This window comes from Terrapene carolina, unplaced genomic scaffold (genome assembly GCF_002925995.2).
Source record: "Terrapene carolina triunguis isolate 2854851 unplaced genomic scaffold, T_m_triunguis-2.0 Scaffold67, whole genome shotgun sequence".
Classification (NCBI taxonomy): domain Eukaryota; kingdom Metazoa; phylum Chordata; order Testudines; family Emydidae; genus Terrapene; species Terrapene triunguis.
In genome coordinates this window covers 30,134,278-30,152,641 of record NW_020664418.1, presented here as the reverse complement: position 1 = coordinate 30,152,641, position 18,364 = coordinate 30,134,278, and the positions used below count along the sequence as shown (strand labels likewise).

At 39.8% G+C, this 18,364-nt stretch overlaps 1 protein-coding gene across 4 annotated transcripts in view; it reads left to right on the top strand.

Moving 5' to 3' along the window:
- LOC112106480 (tropomodulin-3) overlaps positions 1–14,217 on the top strand; it is a 46,617-nt gene extending 32,400 nt beyond the window's left edge. For 2 of the 4 annotated variants that reach the window (XR_002908108.3, XR_002908107.1), the window contains exons 5-12: positions 509–598; positions 1,145–1,275; positions 3,313–3,420; positions 5,381–5,524; positions 7,773–7,917; positions 8,476–8,603; positions 9,193–9,262; positions 10,868–14,217. Coding sequence is in view for 2 of the 4 variants with exons in the window: in XM_029910763.1 (XP_029766623.1) it covers positions 509–598; positions 1,145–1,275; positions 3,313–3,420; positions 5,381–5,524; positions 7,773–7,917; positions 8,476–8,564 (707 nt within the window). In the remaining 2 variants the exon portion in view is untranslated. The remainder of the gene's footprint in view (positions 1–508; positions 599–1,144; positions 1,276–3,312; positions 3,421–5,380; positions 5,525–7,772; positions 7,918–8,475; positions 8,604–9,192; positions 9,263–10,867) is intronic. The other 2 variants (XM_029910763.1, XM_029910764.1) reach the window with 2 other exon arrangements.
- Positions 14,218–18,364: the final 4,147 nt, after the last annotated feature.

Sequence of the window (18,364 nt, the reverse complement as noted above, 5' to 3'; positions counted from 1 at the left end):
TTTTATTGTTTTGGGGTCTGAAGAAGTAAGAAATGGGTTAAGCAAGATCTCCCCCAAACTAGCAGCTTTTTTTGAGTAAATGTGTGCTACATCCCTTCCACGTTCCCTCATTTGAGGAAGGGATGTAGCACACATTTACTCAAAAAAAGCTGCCCCTTCCTCAAATGTGGGAACGTGGTGCCATATGCCTTGTAAAACTAGCTTTAGACTGATAAAGCAGCAAACAATGTAATTATGTGCATCTGTTATATGTGAGTTGAACTGCACACTTGACTGTGGTGTATGATGTCTATTGGTGGGATTTTGATGGCTGTTTTGAAAAGGGGCAGGCCAAATAGAAGTAAGAAAGCTCTTAATGGCTTTAAATTATTAGAATTAGTAAGAAAATGGTAAACACTTTTCATTGAACAGCTGACATTTTCCAACCAGATGCAATTATTAATCTCTCAAATATTCTTCAGCTTCTGAACTTAAACAGCAGGGAACACTAAAAATTCTTCTCTTACAGCTATCCTGGGAATGCACAACTTGATAACAAACACTCAGTTCTGTGACATAGTAGGAAGTAGTAATGGTGTCAGCAATGAAAGCTTCACAGGTGAGTATTTATAGTCAAAATCTAAATAAAAACCTGTGTGCAATCCCAAGTATCCAGTCATTTTGCTACTGCAGCATAAGCTATGTAATACGTTACGCTTATATTCTTGATACAGAAAAAGCATTTCATTTCCAAGTAAGCTTGTACATAAAATATTAAATTGTTAGATGAGCTGTGAAAAGGGTAGAAATTAATAAAAAGAGATAAAATATACTCACCTTTTGTAAAAGTGGAATGAATGAACATGTATTTTATTTGTGATTGAGTCTGGGGTTTAATATTTTCTTTTGTAATCCAATTCCTATCTGTTTTTAAAAAAACTGTTGTGGTAGGAAGAAAGAAATAATTAAAAAAAAAAAAAAAAGTTACTGTGTGAAAATATGGCCAAAAGAGGACAGCGTGGTGTGATGTTGCTTGGTTTTTGGCAGGATGGACAGAGGATAAAAGTTTTTGGCAGATGACTAGTTGACTAGATGTAATAACTAGTATGTGTACCATTTATTACACTTAATGTGTCCGATTCATGTTCCTTGTCTTACATTTCAGACATAGTAAAAGGTGAAAGGACGATACCATTTTTAGATGAACCACCAAATCCCACACATGTAGAGGAGAGTTTGCAAAGGATTAAAGATAATGACTCTCGTCTTGTTGAAGTTAATTTGAACAATATAAAGGTAATTGTTGGGAGGCTACAATAACTGCATTGTTTTTCTCACCTAAAAATAACTTTTCAATGTGGCTTTTATAGGTACATGGATTCCAAGGCCATTGTGATCAGCTTGACTGACCTCCTGTGTAACACAAGCCATAGGGCTTCCCCAAAATAATTTCTTTTGATCTAGAGCAGTGGTCCACCAACAGGTCGATCGCAATCGACTGGTCGATCCTGGAGTCTCTGCTAGTCGATCGTGATCGCTGGCTGCTAAAAGTCTGGCAGCGCAGTGGGGCTCAGGCAGGCTGCCTGCCTGCCCTGGCCCCACGCCGCTCCCGGAAGCAGCTGGCTGCTGGCACGTCTCTGCCCCCAGCACTGTCCCCATAGCTCCCATTGGCTGGGAAATGGCCAATGGGAGCTGCAGGGGCGGCGTGGGCAGTGCACGGAGACCTGCTGCCACCCCCCAGGGCCCGCAGAGACGTGCCAGCAGCTAGCCACTTCCGGGAGTGGCGTGGGGCCAGGGCAGGCAGGCAGGCAGCCTGCCTGAGCCCTGCTGCGCTGCTGTCCGGGAGCCGCCTGTGGTAAGTGCCTCCCAGCCGGAGCCTGCACCTCTCACCCCAGCCCGGAGCCCACTCCTGCACCCAAACTCCCTCCCAGAGCTTTCACCCCTCACTCCTACACCCCAACCCCTGCCCCAGCCCGGAGCCCCCTCCCACACTCTGAACCCCTCAACCCCAGCCCAGAGCCTTCAGGCCTTCCTGCACCCCAACCCCATGTCCCAGCCCGGTGAAAGCGAGTGAGGGTGGGGGAGAGCGAGCAACAGAGGGAGGGGGGAATGCAGTGAGCGGGGCGGGGCCTCGGGGAAGGGGCAGGGTAGATCCTGGGTTGATCTTAAATTCAGAAAGTGATCTTGTGCGTAAAAAGATTGGAGACCACTGCTCTAGAGCATCTCTCTAAAAATAAATAATCCAATCTTTGTCTTGAGTTGTGTACTTCTAAAACTGTCTTTGATAGGCTAATTTGTAAATGCAGCAACTTTTCCAATAAACGTGTGGTATATGTGATCTCAAATCAGAAACTTTGAATTACATTTTTTATTTAATTCTGTTCATGGAGGAGTGTTATCAATTATGGTTATTAGAAACAGAGTGATGTTTGTATATAGAATCTTACTGTGTTGTCATAGAAAAGATGCTGGTGGTAGTTATGGTTATTTCTAGTCATAAATGTGGCTGTCAAACTTTTAAAGAAGATTAAAATAGAATCGGTTTTGTTTTTTTTCACTTGTTCAGATAAATCAGAACGGAATCATAACATTTTTGGCAAGCAATAAATAACCCAGGTTTCTTATTGCTTCCACTAAGAGCAGAAAATTGGATGAGGGAATTTTGTACACTATATCAGACATAGCCCCCTGGCATTATACACACCTGTAAAATGTACAAATGTATTGTACACAAAATGAGTTGCAAATTTCTTAGCAGTGTCAGACCAAAATCATTCCATTCAGTTTTAGTACACCAAACCATACTTCTAACTCTAAATTAGCAGTTGTTCCTGAATTAGTATAACAGAACAGAGTTAACTACACTTCAGTAATTGGCTCTACTTAGTGTTCAGAAGTAATTTCCATTTATTAATTCCATTTTCTCATTAGTGTTTCTCAGATTGTGAAATATGAAGAATTTAATGAGATACTGATTAATATGCAGACAGACATGTAGTAGAATATTCAATTTGTACACTTTTTCTTGTTCTGGTAGCTTTTACAGATCAAGGTATTCTAGTCTAATTCTAATGTGGTACAGGCTTGAGTACAGTAAAGATAGCGTATAGGTGATTTTAAAAGGCAAAGAGTCGAGCTTATGATTTTTGCCCTTCATCCACATCCAATCCTGTGCTGTGGGACTTGGTTATTGATACCAGTAAGGGAGAACTGGTAGCCCAGTATATTTCTCTGTAGAAAAATGACAATAATGGGGAGGAGCTGAGTAGAAAAAATTCATTGTAATGGATATAATGTAATGTACAAAACATGAATATTTATTTTTAATTCAAGAACATCCCAATTCCAACATTGAAAGAATTTGCTAAGGCTTTGGAAAACAACACCCATGTGAAGAGTTTCAGCCTTGCAGCCACTCGAAGCAATGACCCTGTTGCTGTTGTAAGTAGGCTCCTTTTGTGGGTTGGGAAGTGGGGTTGATTTGAACTGAAAGCTGTTTAAACATCCTGGTAATCTAGAGGATGAAAACAATTTTTTCTCCTTACACCCTGAAGTTAAAGAAGCTTTCTGAAAGCACCTACTAGAGACACAAGGTGGGTGAGATAATATATTTTATTGGACCAACTTCTCCAGTAAAAGATACTGCCTCACCCACCTTGTCTCTCTGAAATCCTGGGACTGACACGGCTACAGCAACACTGCGTTAAAACTACTAGGTGAATGGAAGTGGTTCTTCAACTCTTTCATTCTAGACCACTTTGTGAGAGAGCCTCATGCGGACCTCCTCCCCTCCCAACAACCAGTCCACCACTGCTTAGTTGTCAATTTCATTCCCTGGACCTGTGGTGTATGCAGGCCTCAGTTTGAAGAACCATTGTGTTAAGATGTCACAGTTCAGGGCAGCTACACCTGTATTCCTCCTCTTTGGTCCAGCAAAAGGCTCCACTCTAGGCTTCCGGCTCCCCTGGCTGTCATCTCTCTTGAGAGGAGACACACATTGTACTCCTTTTTAACCGTAGTATTTCCAAGCTGCGTATACATCTGACTATACTGGGATATCCCAGCAAGAGACTCTGGCTAAGCAGGCCTGCTTACTTTCTCTTCAGGGACTAATAACAGTAATTTCCCACAGTTATAAGTACCATACAGCACTTCCAATGCAAGCCTATTTTATCCTTAAGGTAAAAGCACTACAGAGAAAACGTATTAAAAATAAATAAAGAATCTACATGCATGCTAATAAGCTTACCAAGATCACCCCTTCCAACATGGACTATTGCAGGAGCAGTCCTTCAGAACTTCACCCAAGTGGTTTCCTTGTGGTTTCAACATTCATCACAGCTTCAACTCAGAACAAGCACACAGTCTTATGGGGCCTCAGTAGGACCAGTCCTGCCAACTCTTCACTAAGGATTTGGGACCCCCATGGGCCAGCAGTCCTGTCCATTTGCTGGATCAGGAAGAAGGCCTGTCCATGCTACTTGTCCAAAAAAAACATTTATTTGTCTGTCTGGTCCCTGGAGAATCCAATTTGAACTAGTATATGTCTACTTCTGGGGGGAGGTGGCTTCCAAGGGCTGATAACTGGAGGAATTACATTAGCATCCCCCTCTTCCTAGAGGACTTGCATACAATTCCACAATAACACATACACAACTCCATTTTTAATACAATGTACCCTGGAGGTCCTAATTCACTACGGTTTAACTTAATGTAATAAAATGTTTTGACCCTATTGAAATTCTGTTTCAATTTTTTCTACTTGAAATTTTGTCAAAATAAATGCATTCCCGTGGAATGCATTTATGTTAAATGTTAAAAAAAAGTTTAATTTTTTCAAAATGGCATTTTCTAGCCAGTTCTAATTACATGTATTTTATTGGGTATTGGTGACTAAAAGCAGGTCTTTTGTATTTTATATGATCAAATGGGCAGAGATTATTAGTATTTTGGAAATCAAATCTCCTGGCTCTACATCACTCAAATCTAATTCACCTGCTAGCAAACAAGAAGTCAGTTAATTTTTAGCATTGTGTGCCGTGAAGGGTTTTCTGCAAAGGCTTATAAAGTGGATTTGGGCCAACGTGCTAATTAGAGACAATTTATATTCTGTGAAGGTTTTTAGTTTGCAACAAGTGTAAGATGCAGGCTCTTTCCTAATTGTGTACTATACAAATGAAAACTTGTTTGCATTGGAAAAGGGTGATTAAAGATTCTCTCCCCAGTCTCAAATGAACGATAAAAGGCTGTGAAATTACATTAAGAACCTATAAAGTGTTGCCGATTTTGGGCCACGTCCACAGATGGTGTAAATTGGCATAGCTCCAGCTGGTCCTGTATGTTACGTTTACTGTAGTACAATTTGCTATTTAATTTTCATTACTTTTTCCTGCTTTTCAAGGCTTTTGCAGATATGCTGAGAGTGAACAAAAAATTGAAAAGTCTAAATATAGAATCAAATTTCATCACTGGGGTTGGCATTATGGCACTGATTGATGCACTAAAAGAGAATGAAACCCTGGCAGAGATCAGAATCGATAACCAGGTAAGTGAAGCTATAATAGGATTATAGCTGAATTACTTGTGCTCTCACTCTGTTTACTCTAACTGACCCACCTTGGAGAAAACAGCTGCTGATTCATGACACTTTCAAAAATATTTTAATTAAAAACAAAACAGTTTTGTACCTATGTAAATGTTAGTCTCTTCCTATGCTTTTCTCTACCGGACACTTCCATCCATTGAAGAAGGCAGACTAAATACCTCTTGGGAAACGATGGGCTGCTTGTTTCATCACTTTATTAATTAATTTTTATCATTCAAATTGTTTCCCGAGCAAGCAGTGGGGATATTGAAAATGAAGAATTAGGATTTAAAATAGAGCAGGAAGAGATGAACCCATGAAAAATAAATGTTCTATTTCTATGTAGTTTATATGGTGATTAAGGATGGGGGAAGATAAAAATAGTATGTGTACAATATTTTAAAAACCTTAACTGTCTGGTGGAGATCACAGCTGGCTAGGTGGAAATCCCCCTGACCACCCAAAATAAAAAGATTAAAAGGGGGGGGGGGAAATCAGCAATATTTAAAGTAGCTGAGAGATGCCTTTAAAACACAGGATGAAATGGAAGAAGGCTGGGCTTGACAGGCATTATCATGTCACACAGCTTCCCTCTCTACCTTCCAGTGGGGTGGGTCAGGATACTTTAGAGAGCCATCCCACTGCACAGGATGTAGAGCGCACGGGTCAAAGCCTGTTTTTAACATGTGCTAGCTCAGCTGGTCAAGGTGAACACTAGGGGGAGGGGAGAGGAAATCTATGGTTCACTCTGACCAGCTAAGACATGTTAAAATACAACATGCCACGTCTATCCTAGGGTTTTTAAATGTTTGCTAACGTGTTTTAAAACCAGACCTTTTTATCCTCGTCTAGAGAGATCCTCAGATGTCAGAGCAAGAGATGGGGCTTATTCCCGTTCTGAGGGAGAATTGCCAAGGGACTCTTAAGCCTCTCCAAAACGGGTTACCTAAGGAGGTTCTGGAATCCCTATCATTTGAGGTTTTTTAAGAACAGGTTAGACAAGCTCCTGTCAGGGATGGTCTGTGTATGACGGGGGCATTGGACTAGATGACCTGTTGAGGTCCCTTCCAGCCCTACATTTCTATGATTTCTATATAGTTATAGTTCTATTCATTTAAGAATAGACTTCCCTTTTGGGTAACTGCTGGGCTTGACATTCTCAAGTGAGGAGCATGGAAAATTTAGGTTAACTGCCCTGTAGATTCCATTGCTTGGAATAAAAAGAACGAAATATTCCTAAATATTCAGTTTAAGATGCTGCTGATGTACTTTAAAATGAGTAAACTAGCTTGTTTAACTAATAAGCAATATAAAGACTTTAACTGTAGAGTATATTCTGCAGTTTCTGTGTGAAAAGAGTTTTAGCCCACAACGGTCCATGTACCTAGGCAGTCTTGTACTTGAAACATGTTACTACAACAGAAAAACATAATTTGATATGTGCGACCTCTTTTTTGCATCTTAATGGAAGTAGTCAGTCTTTTTTGCTTCTTAAAATTTTGTTGACATACTTTCTTGCCAGATTCACTTAGTGTTCTAACTAAACACTGAGAGATTCTGGTTATTTCACAGAATTTGTTAAACAACTGATTGCTCTTACTCTGTGGTGGCAGAGGGGGAAAACTTGCTTTTAATGGGTGAGTCTACATAAACCCCTTTAACTGAACTCTCATGCTGGGTTGAGTAATTTTTTTCTGCTCCATTTTACCTTTACAATGTTAGTCTAGCAGGTCCAGAAATGTCTCTCTAGCTACTAGAATCTTACTAGATGCTACAGACTTGAAAGCCCCAGAATGCTACTCAGTTTGCTGTGCTCCAGGATGCACAGTACCTTTTAGGAAACCCAAGAGTGTGGAGAAACTTGCAAGAGTGCCATCATTAGGGCCAGCAGATAGGCCTCAGACAATAAAATATAGAGGGAGCCAACAATTGGAAGGAGAAGAAAGGCGTATAACTAACTGAGGGGTATGAGGATGGGGAGCTTCATAAGTTTGATTTAAAATTCAAATAGGTATCCATTTGAAATTGGTGCCAAGTTAATTTGGTGATTGGTGCTTAAAATAGAGAGAGACCAGTAGTCTGAACTTGTCATGTCTTTCAAATCAGTAGATGTGAAGAGGACTACTTGTCACCTAAGTATACTAAAAATATTCTAGGTTTTTGTAGGAAATGAATATGAATATATTGAAGTTGTAATGTTTGTTAACAGAGGCAGCAGTTGGGACAACCTGTAGAAATGGAAATTGCCAAAATGCTTGAGGAGAACACAAATATCCTTAAAGTTGGATACCATTTCACACAACAGGGACCGCGAACCAGGGCAGCTGCAGCTATCACAAAAAATAATGATTTGGGTAAGACCTCTCTGGTAGACTGTTGAATGAACTAATGGCACAGATAGTGTTTTTGCTTTGTGTTTTAATTATGACATGCCCCTGATACACACAACTCTATTCCAGTTTTCTCCTTTACTTTGAGTCCTACTCTCCTACTTTTTTTCCTCTCTTAATTTCCCCCTTTTATTCAGTTTTCACAGGCTCCCAGACTAGAGTCCAGAATTCTTCAGTATTCTCTAAAACTAGAAAAAATAAGAATTCCAGACAAGACATAAGCAGAACATGCCTTATAGTTTCATATACATTTGGCTTTGCCCTGGATAAGATTCAGTATTTCTTTAAAGGATACATTGAAATTACTAATTTTTAAAAAAATCAACTTTCCTTGTCTCTTCTGGAAGGTGTTAGCGCCTGGATTCCAAAAGGATGAAGAATACTTCTGATGGTGGCTTTGTTCTGACATGCAAAATAGGGAAAATGAACAAGAACCCTGTTACTTGATCATCCAAACCCATTGACTTGGGATAGTGGATAGTTGCCTAATTTCAAGTAAAGGGCATATCCCTTATCTTGCAGCCACTGTGAACTGGGAGGCCAGTGGAGAGACTAAATTAATCCCTGTTGCCAGGGTGCCAGGACTCATCACCACAGATGTGGCCAACTGAATGAGGCAGCTTAGTTATGAACATAATATAAGAACTCAGGTAATGCATTATATATACCTACACTAAAGCCTCCAGCTAAATAACTAAATTCCCCACATTAAATAGAATTACCTTTTTTACTTTTTTCCCCTTACTAAGTGGTTCCTCTTTCTGGTTACGCATCCACACACCCCATGGTTCAGGAGGGGTATCTCTTCAGGACAGGAAGTGGGGCAGGTGCTTGCCAGAATAGTTTCCAAGGGTCCAAAGAAGCTTAGTGGGGGACCTGTTGAGAGCAGAGGCCTGAGGTTTGAGAGGCTGGTGATAGGGTCCAGGGGCTCCCATTGAGGAAAGCTGTCTGTGGGGAAGATGAGCAGCTGTGAAAGGCCAGGGTGAGAGGAAGAGGAGGAAAGATATCATTTGACGGGAGCATGAAGGCACCTGACATACTATGTAGCTACCTCTGAAATGGTCTACATTTGAGAACAATTGATTTGATCTTTTCTCTTGTATCATCATATTTCAAGTGCTTCTCTGCTAGTTGTGAACTTTCCTGTTTTTCACCAGTTCTGATTTTAGCATTTAATTGCTGAAAATCTATTTCTATGTTTTCTATTGATATCTTGCCTTTTTTTTCTTGCTTTCTTAGTCTGGAGTATACGAGTAAAATTTTCTGCAAAAGCCTTTTCATCTCTCCAGCCCTGAAGCTACAGAGACAGGTTATTGTGAATACCCAGTTGGGTATTGAGCACTGAAACTGAAATGTTTAGTCTCACATCACTGTCTTTGTACGTTTCTTCTGACAAATTGTCTACATCTTTTCTCCCCATGTTTCTCTCATGCTGCCCTGCACCCCTGTTCTTGTTTGCCTGAGACCCTGTGCCAATTTATTTCTAACTGCATGATTGGACTACAGTGAGAAGGCCCAGCAGTATGAACCACTTCATCTACTTTTGCGATCAAACTAAAAAAATGGAGAAGAGTGTAAGAGAGAGCCTAAGAATGCAACAGTTTAAATATTTATAGGTTACTTTTTAAATGAGTAGTACATTTTAGACTTTAATGGTAGGTCTCTGTAAGTACTAAAACTTGTAAACTCCATATTCGAGCATCAGTGGAGTATCTTTTCTAGCAGTGAAAAATGATTATCCCACTCTGATTTTACAATATAGCATTAAAACTTTTCAGTTCATTAATTTGAACCAAAGCTGAAGACAGACAACTTGGTTTATATAAAAATGTAACAAGTACATTTATATTTTTTATTAATATATCATGTGATTAAGTATTTAAACCACTGTTAATATTTGGTTGGTTTTCTGCAAATATATAGTAACTTCTAATTTAAAAAAATAATGTGGAAACATCCTATCTAACCTGAGGCTTTTAAAACTCTTAATCCACTTTCAAATCCACTATATCTACTCAAAAAAGAAGTTAATTTGATCAGGAAAGAGAAAATGCAAGACAAACTGCTTATTTCACTTATACGCTACGTAGAACATCAGGGTTTTACTTTAAACATTAAGCGTACTCCAATCATTCAGTCAATACTGCATATTCTTTAACTGTAAATAGCATGTGAGTTTTAGTAACTTTATTCACCAATCTTTTGTTCGTCCCTTGTGTAATTTATTGTTTTAAGAGATCTGAAAATTTATTCACTCTGATAATGGACTGAAGATTATCAGATTACTGAACATGTGTTAATATTGTAAAGTTTTTTTTACCAAGTCTTAGAGTGTTTTGAAGTTTTTGTATATTCCTAATTAGAGCTATAATTAAGCACGGTGCTAGAAAATGGTACATATGAAGTCAAGAATAACTGTTAAATCTGCTCACCAAATTTCAAGTGATATGACATTATTATACTCTAATTCTTACCATATAAATCTTAAATTGTTCATGAGTATCGAAATAAGGTACTCATAGTTGCTAATAAGCAAATCTGAAATGATGAATAGTGCTAAATGTTAATTAACTGTTTGGAATGAAATTTTACATAGCTGAAAGAATTGTGGTTTAAAAGGTTAACAACTACACCTCTACCTCGATATAACGCTGTCCTCGGGAGCCAAAAAATCTTACCACGTTAGAGGTGAAACCGCGTTATATTGAACTTGCTTTGATCTGCCGGAGTGCGCAGCCCCGCCCTCCTGGAGCACTGCTTTACCGCGTTATATCCGAATTCGTGTTATATCGGGTCGTGTTATATTGGGGTAGAGGTGTATTAATTGTCCTGTTAGCTGTTGAGATATTGTGGAGATCCTTAGACAGTTATTACAGATTTTATAATTGTATTTTCTCTTTTCTTATGGACACAGTTCGCAAGAGAAGGGTTGAAGGAGACAACCAGTAAACCTTGCTGCTGCTAGACTTGCATTGTGTGGAGATTTCAAAGGTCCTCAAGGCGCATCTGCTCATCATGGGTGTTGGCAATCTCAGATTTCATTTACTTGGGTAGAAGGGAAAAGACTGGAAACCCCATTCCTTTTTAGTAAAGTTATATTTAGATCTGTGTGGAATGCATCACATATTTCAATTTGAGACATAGTAATTGCACCAGACTTTGCAAGATCAGTTTTTTGAGAACGTTTTTGTATTCAAGACTTTAGCTATACTTTTCACTAAAATAATGTAAATTTTGAAATCAGTGGAGTAGTTGTCTGTATTCAAAGGATGATACATGAAGGGATCAATGGGCAAACAATGGAGTATGTTTCTGATAGGAAAGCTGGGGATGGATATTTAAATGGAGGGATTTGTATATTTTTGAGAACAATGTTTTGAGAAAAGGGATTCTTCACACAGAACAATTGGACTCTTATTTTGTAGCTATTACTTCAGCCTTCTTGTTCATATACACTGAACATAAATCTTTCACAGCTGTCACAGTTGCAGTTCTTCCTTTTTATCTTGATTGGCTAATATGCTTTCTTGATACTTTGATAAAGCTCAAAAGTCATCCCTTTTCTGATGAAAACGTGAATTGAATAAGGGCTGTTTCTGCCCTCCAATACATTTGGAGGAGAACTAATTACAAGACGAGGATGGGTGTCTTGAAAAATCAACATCTGTACTAAACCAAAAAAGCCTCCAAAGTAGCTTACATTTCTGAATATTCTAAAAGACTGTACTTTGTTCTGATGTGTTTAAACTGGACATCTTTAGAGTGATTTAGTATGTTCATCAGCATTGTTTTAGATTATATTCTTGTATAAAAATGTATATCTAAGTACCTTAAATGACATAGGAGTTTTCTAGCAGTAGAGAACATGCATTCTTTAAGAAATGCTGGTAGTGTGTATAGGAAAAGCAGTCTTGTGCAGCTCTGAAATCATATACGTAATCTTCTGTGGCAGGTTGCAACTGAGAAATTCTGTTAAACTAAAAATAGCAGTCAACCATACTTCCTGTGAAATAGTGACCACTGTACTAGACGGATCTTTACCTTCCACTCTGACAAAGGGTCCTCTTGTTCCATCATCACAACATGTTATGCAGAAACTTAACAAATGTAGTGTCTAATCTGCATTGGGTAGTAGATTCATGCTGTTATTCCATGCCATTTATTTTAAAGAGAAATATTTAGAGTTCTGTAGCTAGGAAAACAAATTAGCGAACAAAAGTCACTTCAGTTTCTGTACATAACAGCTGTGGACTCTTTTGTAATATTGCAAAACTTAGGTTTTATTTTCATTGTGCTATTTTTGAATTGCACTATACTTGATTGCACAGTGTTGACCATTAGATCATAACATAAGTAAAAGCATGTTCTAAGGAATTGGACAGTCTATTTACAGTGACTTATATAATTCAACTGACTTAACTGTCCAGTATCCATAAAATGAACATAAATATAGTAAGTTTTTTTAAAAGCCATATATAGGTGATGTGGAGAAAAATGAGATTTTTGCATCATGCTGTACGTAGAGTTTTACAATGTACAAATTTTTCTTTAGAATAATCCCCTATTATTGTGCCCACGTCTACGCTACCACAAATCATGTTTTAGGTCTTTAAAAAATCCAGACTTCAATCTTAAAATGAATTAAAATTTTATGGCAAGTACACAACAACTTTTAAACTATAGTACCTTCAATGAAGATATAAATAATTAAGTTTTACAAGGGTGGAAAGATTAATTATCATTTCAAAATTGGGAATGTTATGGTTAATTCTGAATAAACATCAGTGTGTTATGGCCTAAAAGACGATGTAACCATGTAAAAATGAAAGGAAGTTGGAATGAATTCTGTTGAAAAACCAAAGATTTCCTGCACTGCACATTTTTGAATGAACAGAAATATGATATTGTTGGTCATAAAAAAAGACTCCTTTTGCCTTTGGTTTACAATATTTAAATTTTTTACATAATTTAAGCAGACTTTGTTGTGAGAATGCTATCCTAAAGTTTAAGTTCTTATACATTTGCATGCAAATGTATATATTAAAAGCTAAGTGTCTTTTCAAGAGATGGTGCTATACCAGTGTGGCCAAAGCATGGTATACATGCATTAAGGTGTCTGAAACTATTTTACGGTGCCTAATGTTTAAAACACCAAGGAATCATTTTGTGTCAAATAAGCAGGCTGTAAAACCTTCTCTTCCTTCTGTTGTCAAAGGGTTGCATATTTATAAAATCTAATTTTTGTCATATCTGTTTGATCAGCCTCTAGGCAAATTAGCCAGTTACTTTATATTTGTAATTGAAGATAGAGGAGGGAAATGAAAGTCAATGAGGTAGGGGGAGAATTGATAAGGAAAAGCATTTTTTCTTCTCTACGCTATTTGTTTGAATTATATCTGCCTCATCAGTGGCATAAGTGGAAATCAAATGGTTGGTTGAAGACGTGTAGTGGTCAGGAATCCTGTCACAGTTGAAAGTAATGGGCATCTTTGCACCAGATCCTTAATAGCATAGCCCCAGTGAAGTAAATGTAGTAGCTCTGTTGTGGATGGCTGAGGCTATACACATAGTGGCAACCTTAGCAGAGAAAACAGACAGATTGGACATGGAGACTTAACCATAGAGGCTTGTCCCTTAGGTTTGAGGCACATTTGGCAGGGCAATATGAAGACGCTTTAATAATTGCTGCCTGTGATTTACCTTGTGTGTGGATAAATGAAGGAATCCCGTCTCCAGAGCTGTCAAATACCATAATCAAACTCAGCAAGCAAAGCTGACTTTGATTTACTGGCTTCAAATATATAGTAAGGTCTTGGGTATGATGAGCTCATATTTTATGGGTGGTATTACTTTAGCAATAAATTACTATAAAAACCAGGCTGCTTTCCCAAAAGAGGTGGTGATTATGTGCTTTTTTTTTAGTCTGTAATTGATTCATGGTTAATTCACTTTTTTTTTTAAATATGCACTAAATCTGGAAAATCAAGTAACCACACATTTTGTTGATAGTTTTGGGTTCCATTCTTAATACACAGAATCATAGACTGAATATGTTTCCCAAACATTCTGAAAATTATCTACTTACAATTATACTCTAGAGAAATGTCATCGTCATCTCCACAGCTTTTTGTATGAATAATGCTGTTTGTAAGCTATGAATTACAGAGTCTGTTAAGTTTAAGTTTCCGTTGAGGAAACATGAATTGAGTATTTTAGCATATCAGCACTGTATGCTGTCAAGCGGTATTACATTAAAAATTCTGAAACCTCAAAATATTATTTGTTTGGTTTTTTTAACAGAACGCTAATTTAGCAGAAAGGTGAAGCTGGCGTATACTTCAGGCTCCTGCTTGTACCTTTTCCGTTGGGAATGCTTGTGCCCAAACGGCTCTTCTGGGAGTCAACACCTGTCATTGGCTATAATTTGATTTTCACATGGGAAAAATGTTAGCTTAGCATACGGCAGAAAATAACAAATAGTGGCAAACTGTTGTCAACCCAGTTCCATGTACGCAGCCATTTAAGCCTATGGACTAGATTTGTTTTAGCTTCTGCTGGGATAATGTAGACTGCAGGTTCCTGGCAACACAAAATCTGCAGCCTTGCTTGCAGAACAAACTGTTTGTACTCTCTCCCTCTGCCTTGGGGGTCTTAGAACTGTGGGCTGTGCTAGCCAACAAATGGAGCTTGGCCTGGGACAATACAGCATTTAGGAACCCAAGATATGCAGTATTTTCGGTACATCCCCTAGGAATCTGTACTGGCAGGCTTCTGTGGATCCCCAGCAAAACTCCCTCTCCAGGACAGCTACCCTCTTAGACATGGTGGAATCAGAATTTCCAATCCTGCACCAACAGGGGTAACTCTAACCCAGGAGTATCTGCTAAAATATCTATGAAAGTCCAAATAATTAAAAAGCAATCTGTTCCATAAACCTGTAGTCTTGTATAGAACTCATGGGAACGCTTCGGCAGTCTTTGTTGGGGTCATTTCATAAAAGCAAATTGGGTAATAAGTACATTAAATATGGTCTCGAGAGACACTACTTATGTTCCAAAATTAATACTTAGAAACATCTGTCTGTTTTCCAACCAAATTTCCTTTGAACTCTTGAGAGTCATATTAATAGACCTATTACATAATTTTGCCTAGTAAAAGGACACGCTGTCTTTGAATTTCTCCTCATATGCAGTAGTGAGTAATACCTCTCATGAGTTACATTTCTAATACTTTCCACTTCATCAGTGCACAGGCCTTGAGAAGTATACCAGACACCTAGTCAGGAATAGATTGGAAAAATTTGGGAGGAAAAGGGCGCTATCAACAAATACTCCAGTGACCCAGTCTCTCTCCCCATCTCCATCCTTAAACAGCTGCTAGAGTCCTACCACAGGCCTGTCCTAGGCCCTGCTTGTCAGGGGGAATTCTCTCATATCAACTACTTAATACATTCAACAGCTGGGGATGGTGGCTTTAAAAGTGAAAAACACTCTGCCGCCTATCCAGGAGTGCCCAATCTTTATTGTCTGGGTGATGGAAGTAGGTAGGTGGTCTCTTCCACCCCTCGCCCCAGCCTCAATTGTTTGTATCCTTCTGCCTCCTGAATAGCTCCTGCTTTATGCTGCTGCCACACTCTTGATTCCAAAGCAGCAATGGGTTGAAAGAGATTGAAATCAATTACTTCATGTCAGTGTCACTGGCACCCAGAGGCTACTGAATAGTAGCAGTGAAGGGAACCGGAGGCCAGGTCTACACTACCATAGTAAATCAATCTAAGTTATGCTACTTTAGTTAGGTGAATATGCTCTCCCGCTGACTTCCCTTACTTTTCTCGGAGAGGTGGAGTACAGAAATCAACGGAAGAGCACTCTCCCATCCATTTAGCACATCTTCACCACACCCGCTAAAGAAGCGCTGATTTAGCTCCATAGTGAAGACATGGCCTGAATCTCATCAATTCACTCTTATGCTTGGGGGAAACTATGAGCTTATAGAGAGGCACTGGGCTGTCTGCAGACTTGGGGCAGGCAGCACTATTTTCCATTTGGAAAATTGTCTTCATTACAGTGAGAGTTAGAAATTTAACTTTTTTTTTTTTAATGAAAGCTCAAATTCTGCAACAAGGTACTTAGTTTCCCCTCCTTGCCCCTCACCCCATTTGCCAAGGAAAATGTGTGGCGTGAATGAACTGTTTCCAAGTTTTTACCATACAATATTAAAAAGGCAATGCTGTGCATTACAACTGAGAGATTTCTTTTTAAAAAGCAAAGTCAGTGAAATAGGGAAGACTGCATGAGTGGATAATACCTAATTTTAAAAAGTTAAATTTCTAATAGCTCTTACAGCACTTTTTATCAGGAGATCTCAAAGCACTTTGCAAAGAAGGTATAGATCAGCATTGGCCTGCTAAACAGAGGGTTGTGAGTTCAATCCTTGAGAGGGCCATTTAGGGATCTGGGACAAAAATCTGTCTGGGGATTGGTCCTGCATAGAGCAGGGGGTTGGACTAGATGACTTCCTGAGGTCCCTTCCAACCCTGATGTTCTCTGAATAGTGTCTAGATCATTATCTCCATTTTACAGATGTGTAGATCATTTAAATGCCTGTGTGAACTTGAAGCCACATCTCCCCTGGCCTCTGATTTTTTCCTTGTACAAATGTGATTGTACAGAGGCAGTTGTAAGACAGGCTGAAAACTTAATCCCATATGAATTATCCATTCCTGTTCTTCTTTTCCACCATCATTTTTTAATTTCCTGAAGAGTTTTTTATTAGCAGTGTGGGGGGAGGAGAGGGTAAGAGAAAAATTGGACACAAAATGGTTACTTGGTGTTTTCTGTTTGTAAACTGAATCTAAAGCAGAGCTTTAGCTAACAGGGAGTTTCGCAGGCTAACAGGGAGTTTCGCAACGGAGTTCTCCAGGTGAAGGAGGAGCAAATACAACACCCTTGGGGTAAGTGACTGTCTGTAGTGTGTTTGTTTGTGTTTGGGGGTTACTCGCTGTGTGCTGAGCTTGTGTTTGTCCGTCTGTTTGTTTGTTTGTTTGTTTGTAGGACCGTGTGCTGTGGCTGGCAGTTGGAAGCTGTGAGCTTCAAAGGAAGGTTTGAAAGCTAGAAGCCTCTGTTAATTGGCTGAGCCTTAGTCAGTGGGTGGGGCTATCAAGCAGGCCAGGGCTTTATAAAGCAGTGCGCAAGCGACCCGGGGCTGCTAACAGAGTTTCGCAAGGGAGTTTGGAAGGGGAGCGGGAAGGGGGCAAGGGCCCCTTGCTGTTGTTTTTGTTTTAAAACCTATAAACTAAACTACAGTCAAAACTTCTTGCTTTAAACAACCCCTTCATTAACTAGGAGACAATGCAGGCAGAAGCCCAGCAGCAGAGTGGAGGCTATCCAGTGCATTGCGCTGAGTGCGGCATGTATGATTACCTGCCCTGTGGGCGGGTGGTGTATGTATGCAAGCGGTGCAAGGAGCTCCTGGCCCTCAGAGACAGCGTATGGGCTTTGGAGGCCAGGGTGGTGGAACTGAAGGAGCTAAGGGAGGCAGAGAGAGGTATGTTGATGAGGCTTTCCAGGACACTGTAGAATTGTCCCACCTCCCGTCAGACAGCCCCTGCGCTGTTGAGGAGGATGGAAGGCCCAGGGAAGCAGAGCAGTCTACGGGAGCAGAGGGAAACCTTCCCATAGTTGGGACCTTCCTTCCAGCTGGTGTTGGGGTATCCTCTCGCACTGAGGTTACCACTCCGGAGGAGGGAACTCCAGTTACTAGGAAAAGGCAGGTGTTAGTAATGGGAGATTCGATCATTAGAAACATAGCTGGATTTGTGATGACCGGGAGAACCGTATGGTGACTTGCCTGCCTGGTGCGAAGGTTGCGGATCTCTCGAGGCATCTAGACAGACTTATGTGTAGTGCTGGGGAGGAGCCGGAGGTCGTGGTACATGTAAGTACCAATGACATAGGGAAGAGTAGGAGAGACGTCCTGGAGGCCAAATTTAGGCTGCTAGGGAAGAAACTGAAATCCAGGACCTCTATGGTGGCATTCTCAGAAATGCTCCCAGTTCCACCCGCAGGGCCAGGTAAGCAGGCAGAGCTTCAGAGTCTCAATGCGTGGATGAGACGATGGTGTAGAGAGGAGGAGTTTAGATTCATTAGGAACTGGGGAAACTTTTGGGATGGGGGGAGCCTATACAGGAGAGATGGGCTCCACCTAAACCAAAGTGGAACCAGACTGCTGGCACTAAACATTAAAAAGGTTGTAGAGCAGTTTTTAAACTAGGAGATGGGGGAAAGCCGACTGCTGCAGAGGAGCATGTGGATCGGACAGAGACTTCTCTTAGAGGAGAGTCTATTGATAGAGATTCTCTAGGTTATAGTCAGGAACAGAGGATGGAAGAGGATAACGTAAGGGCCAGATC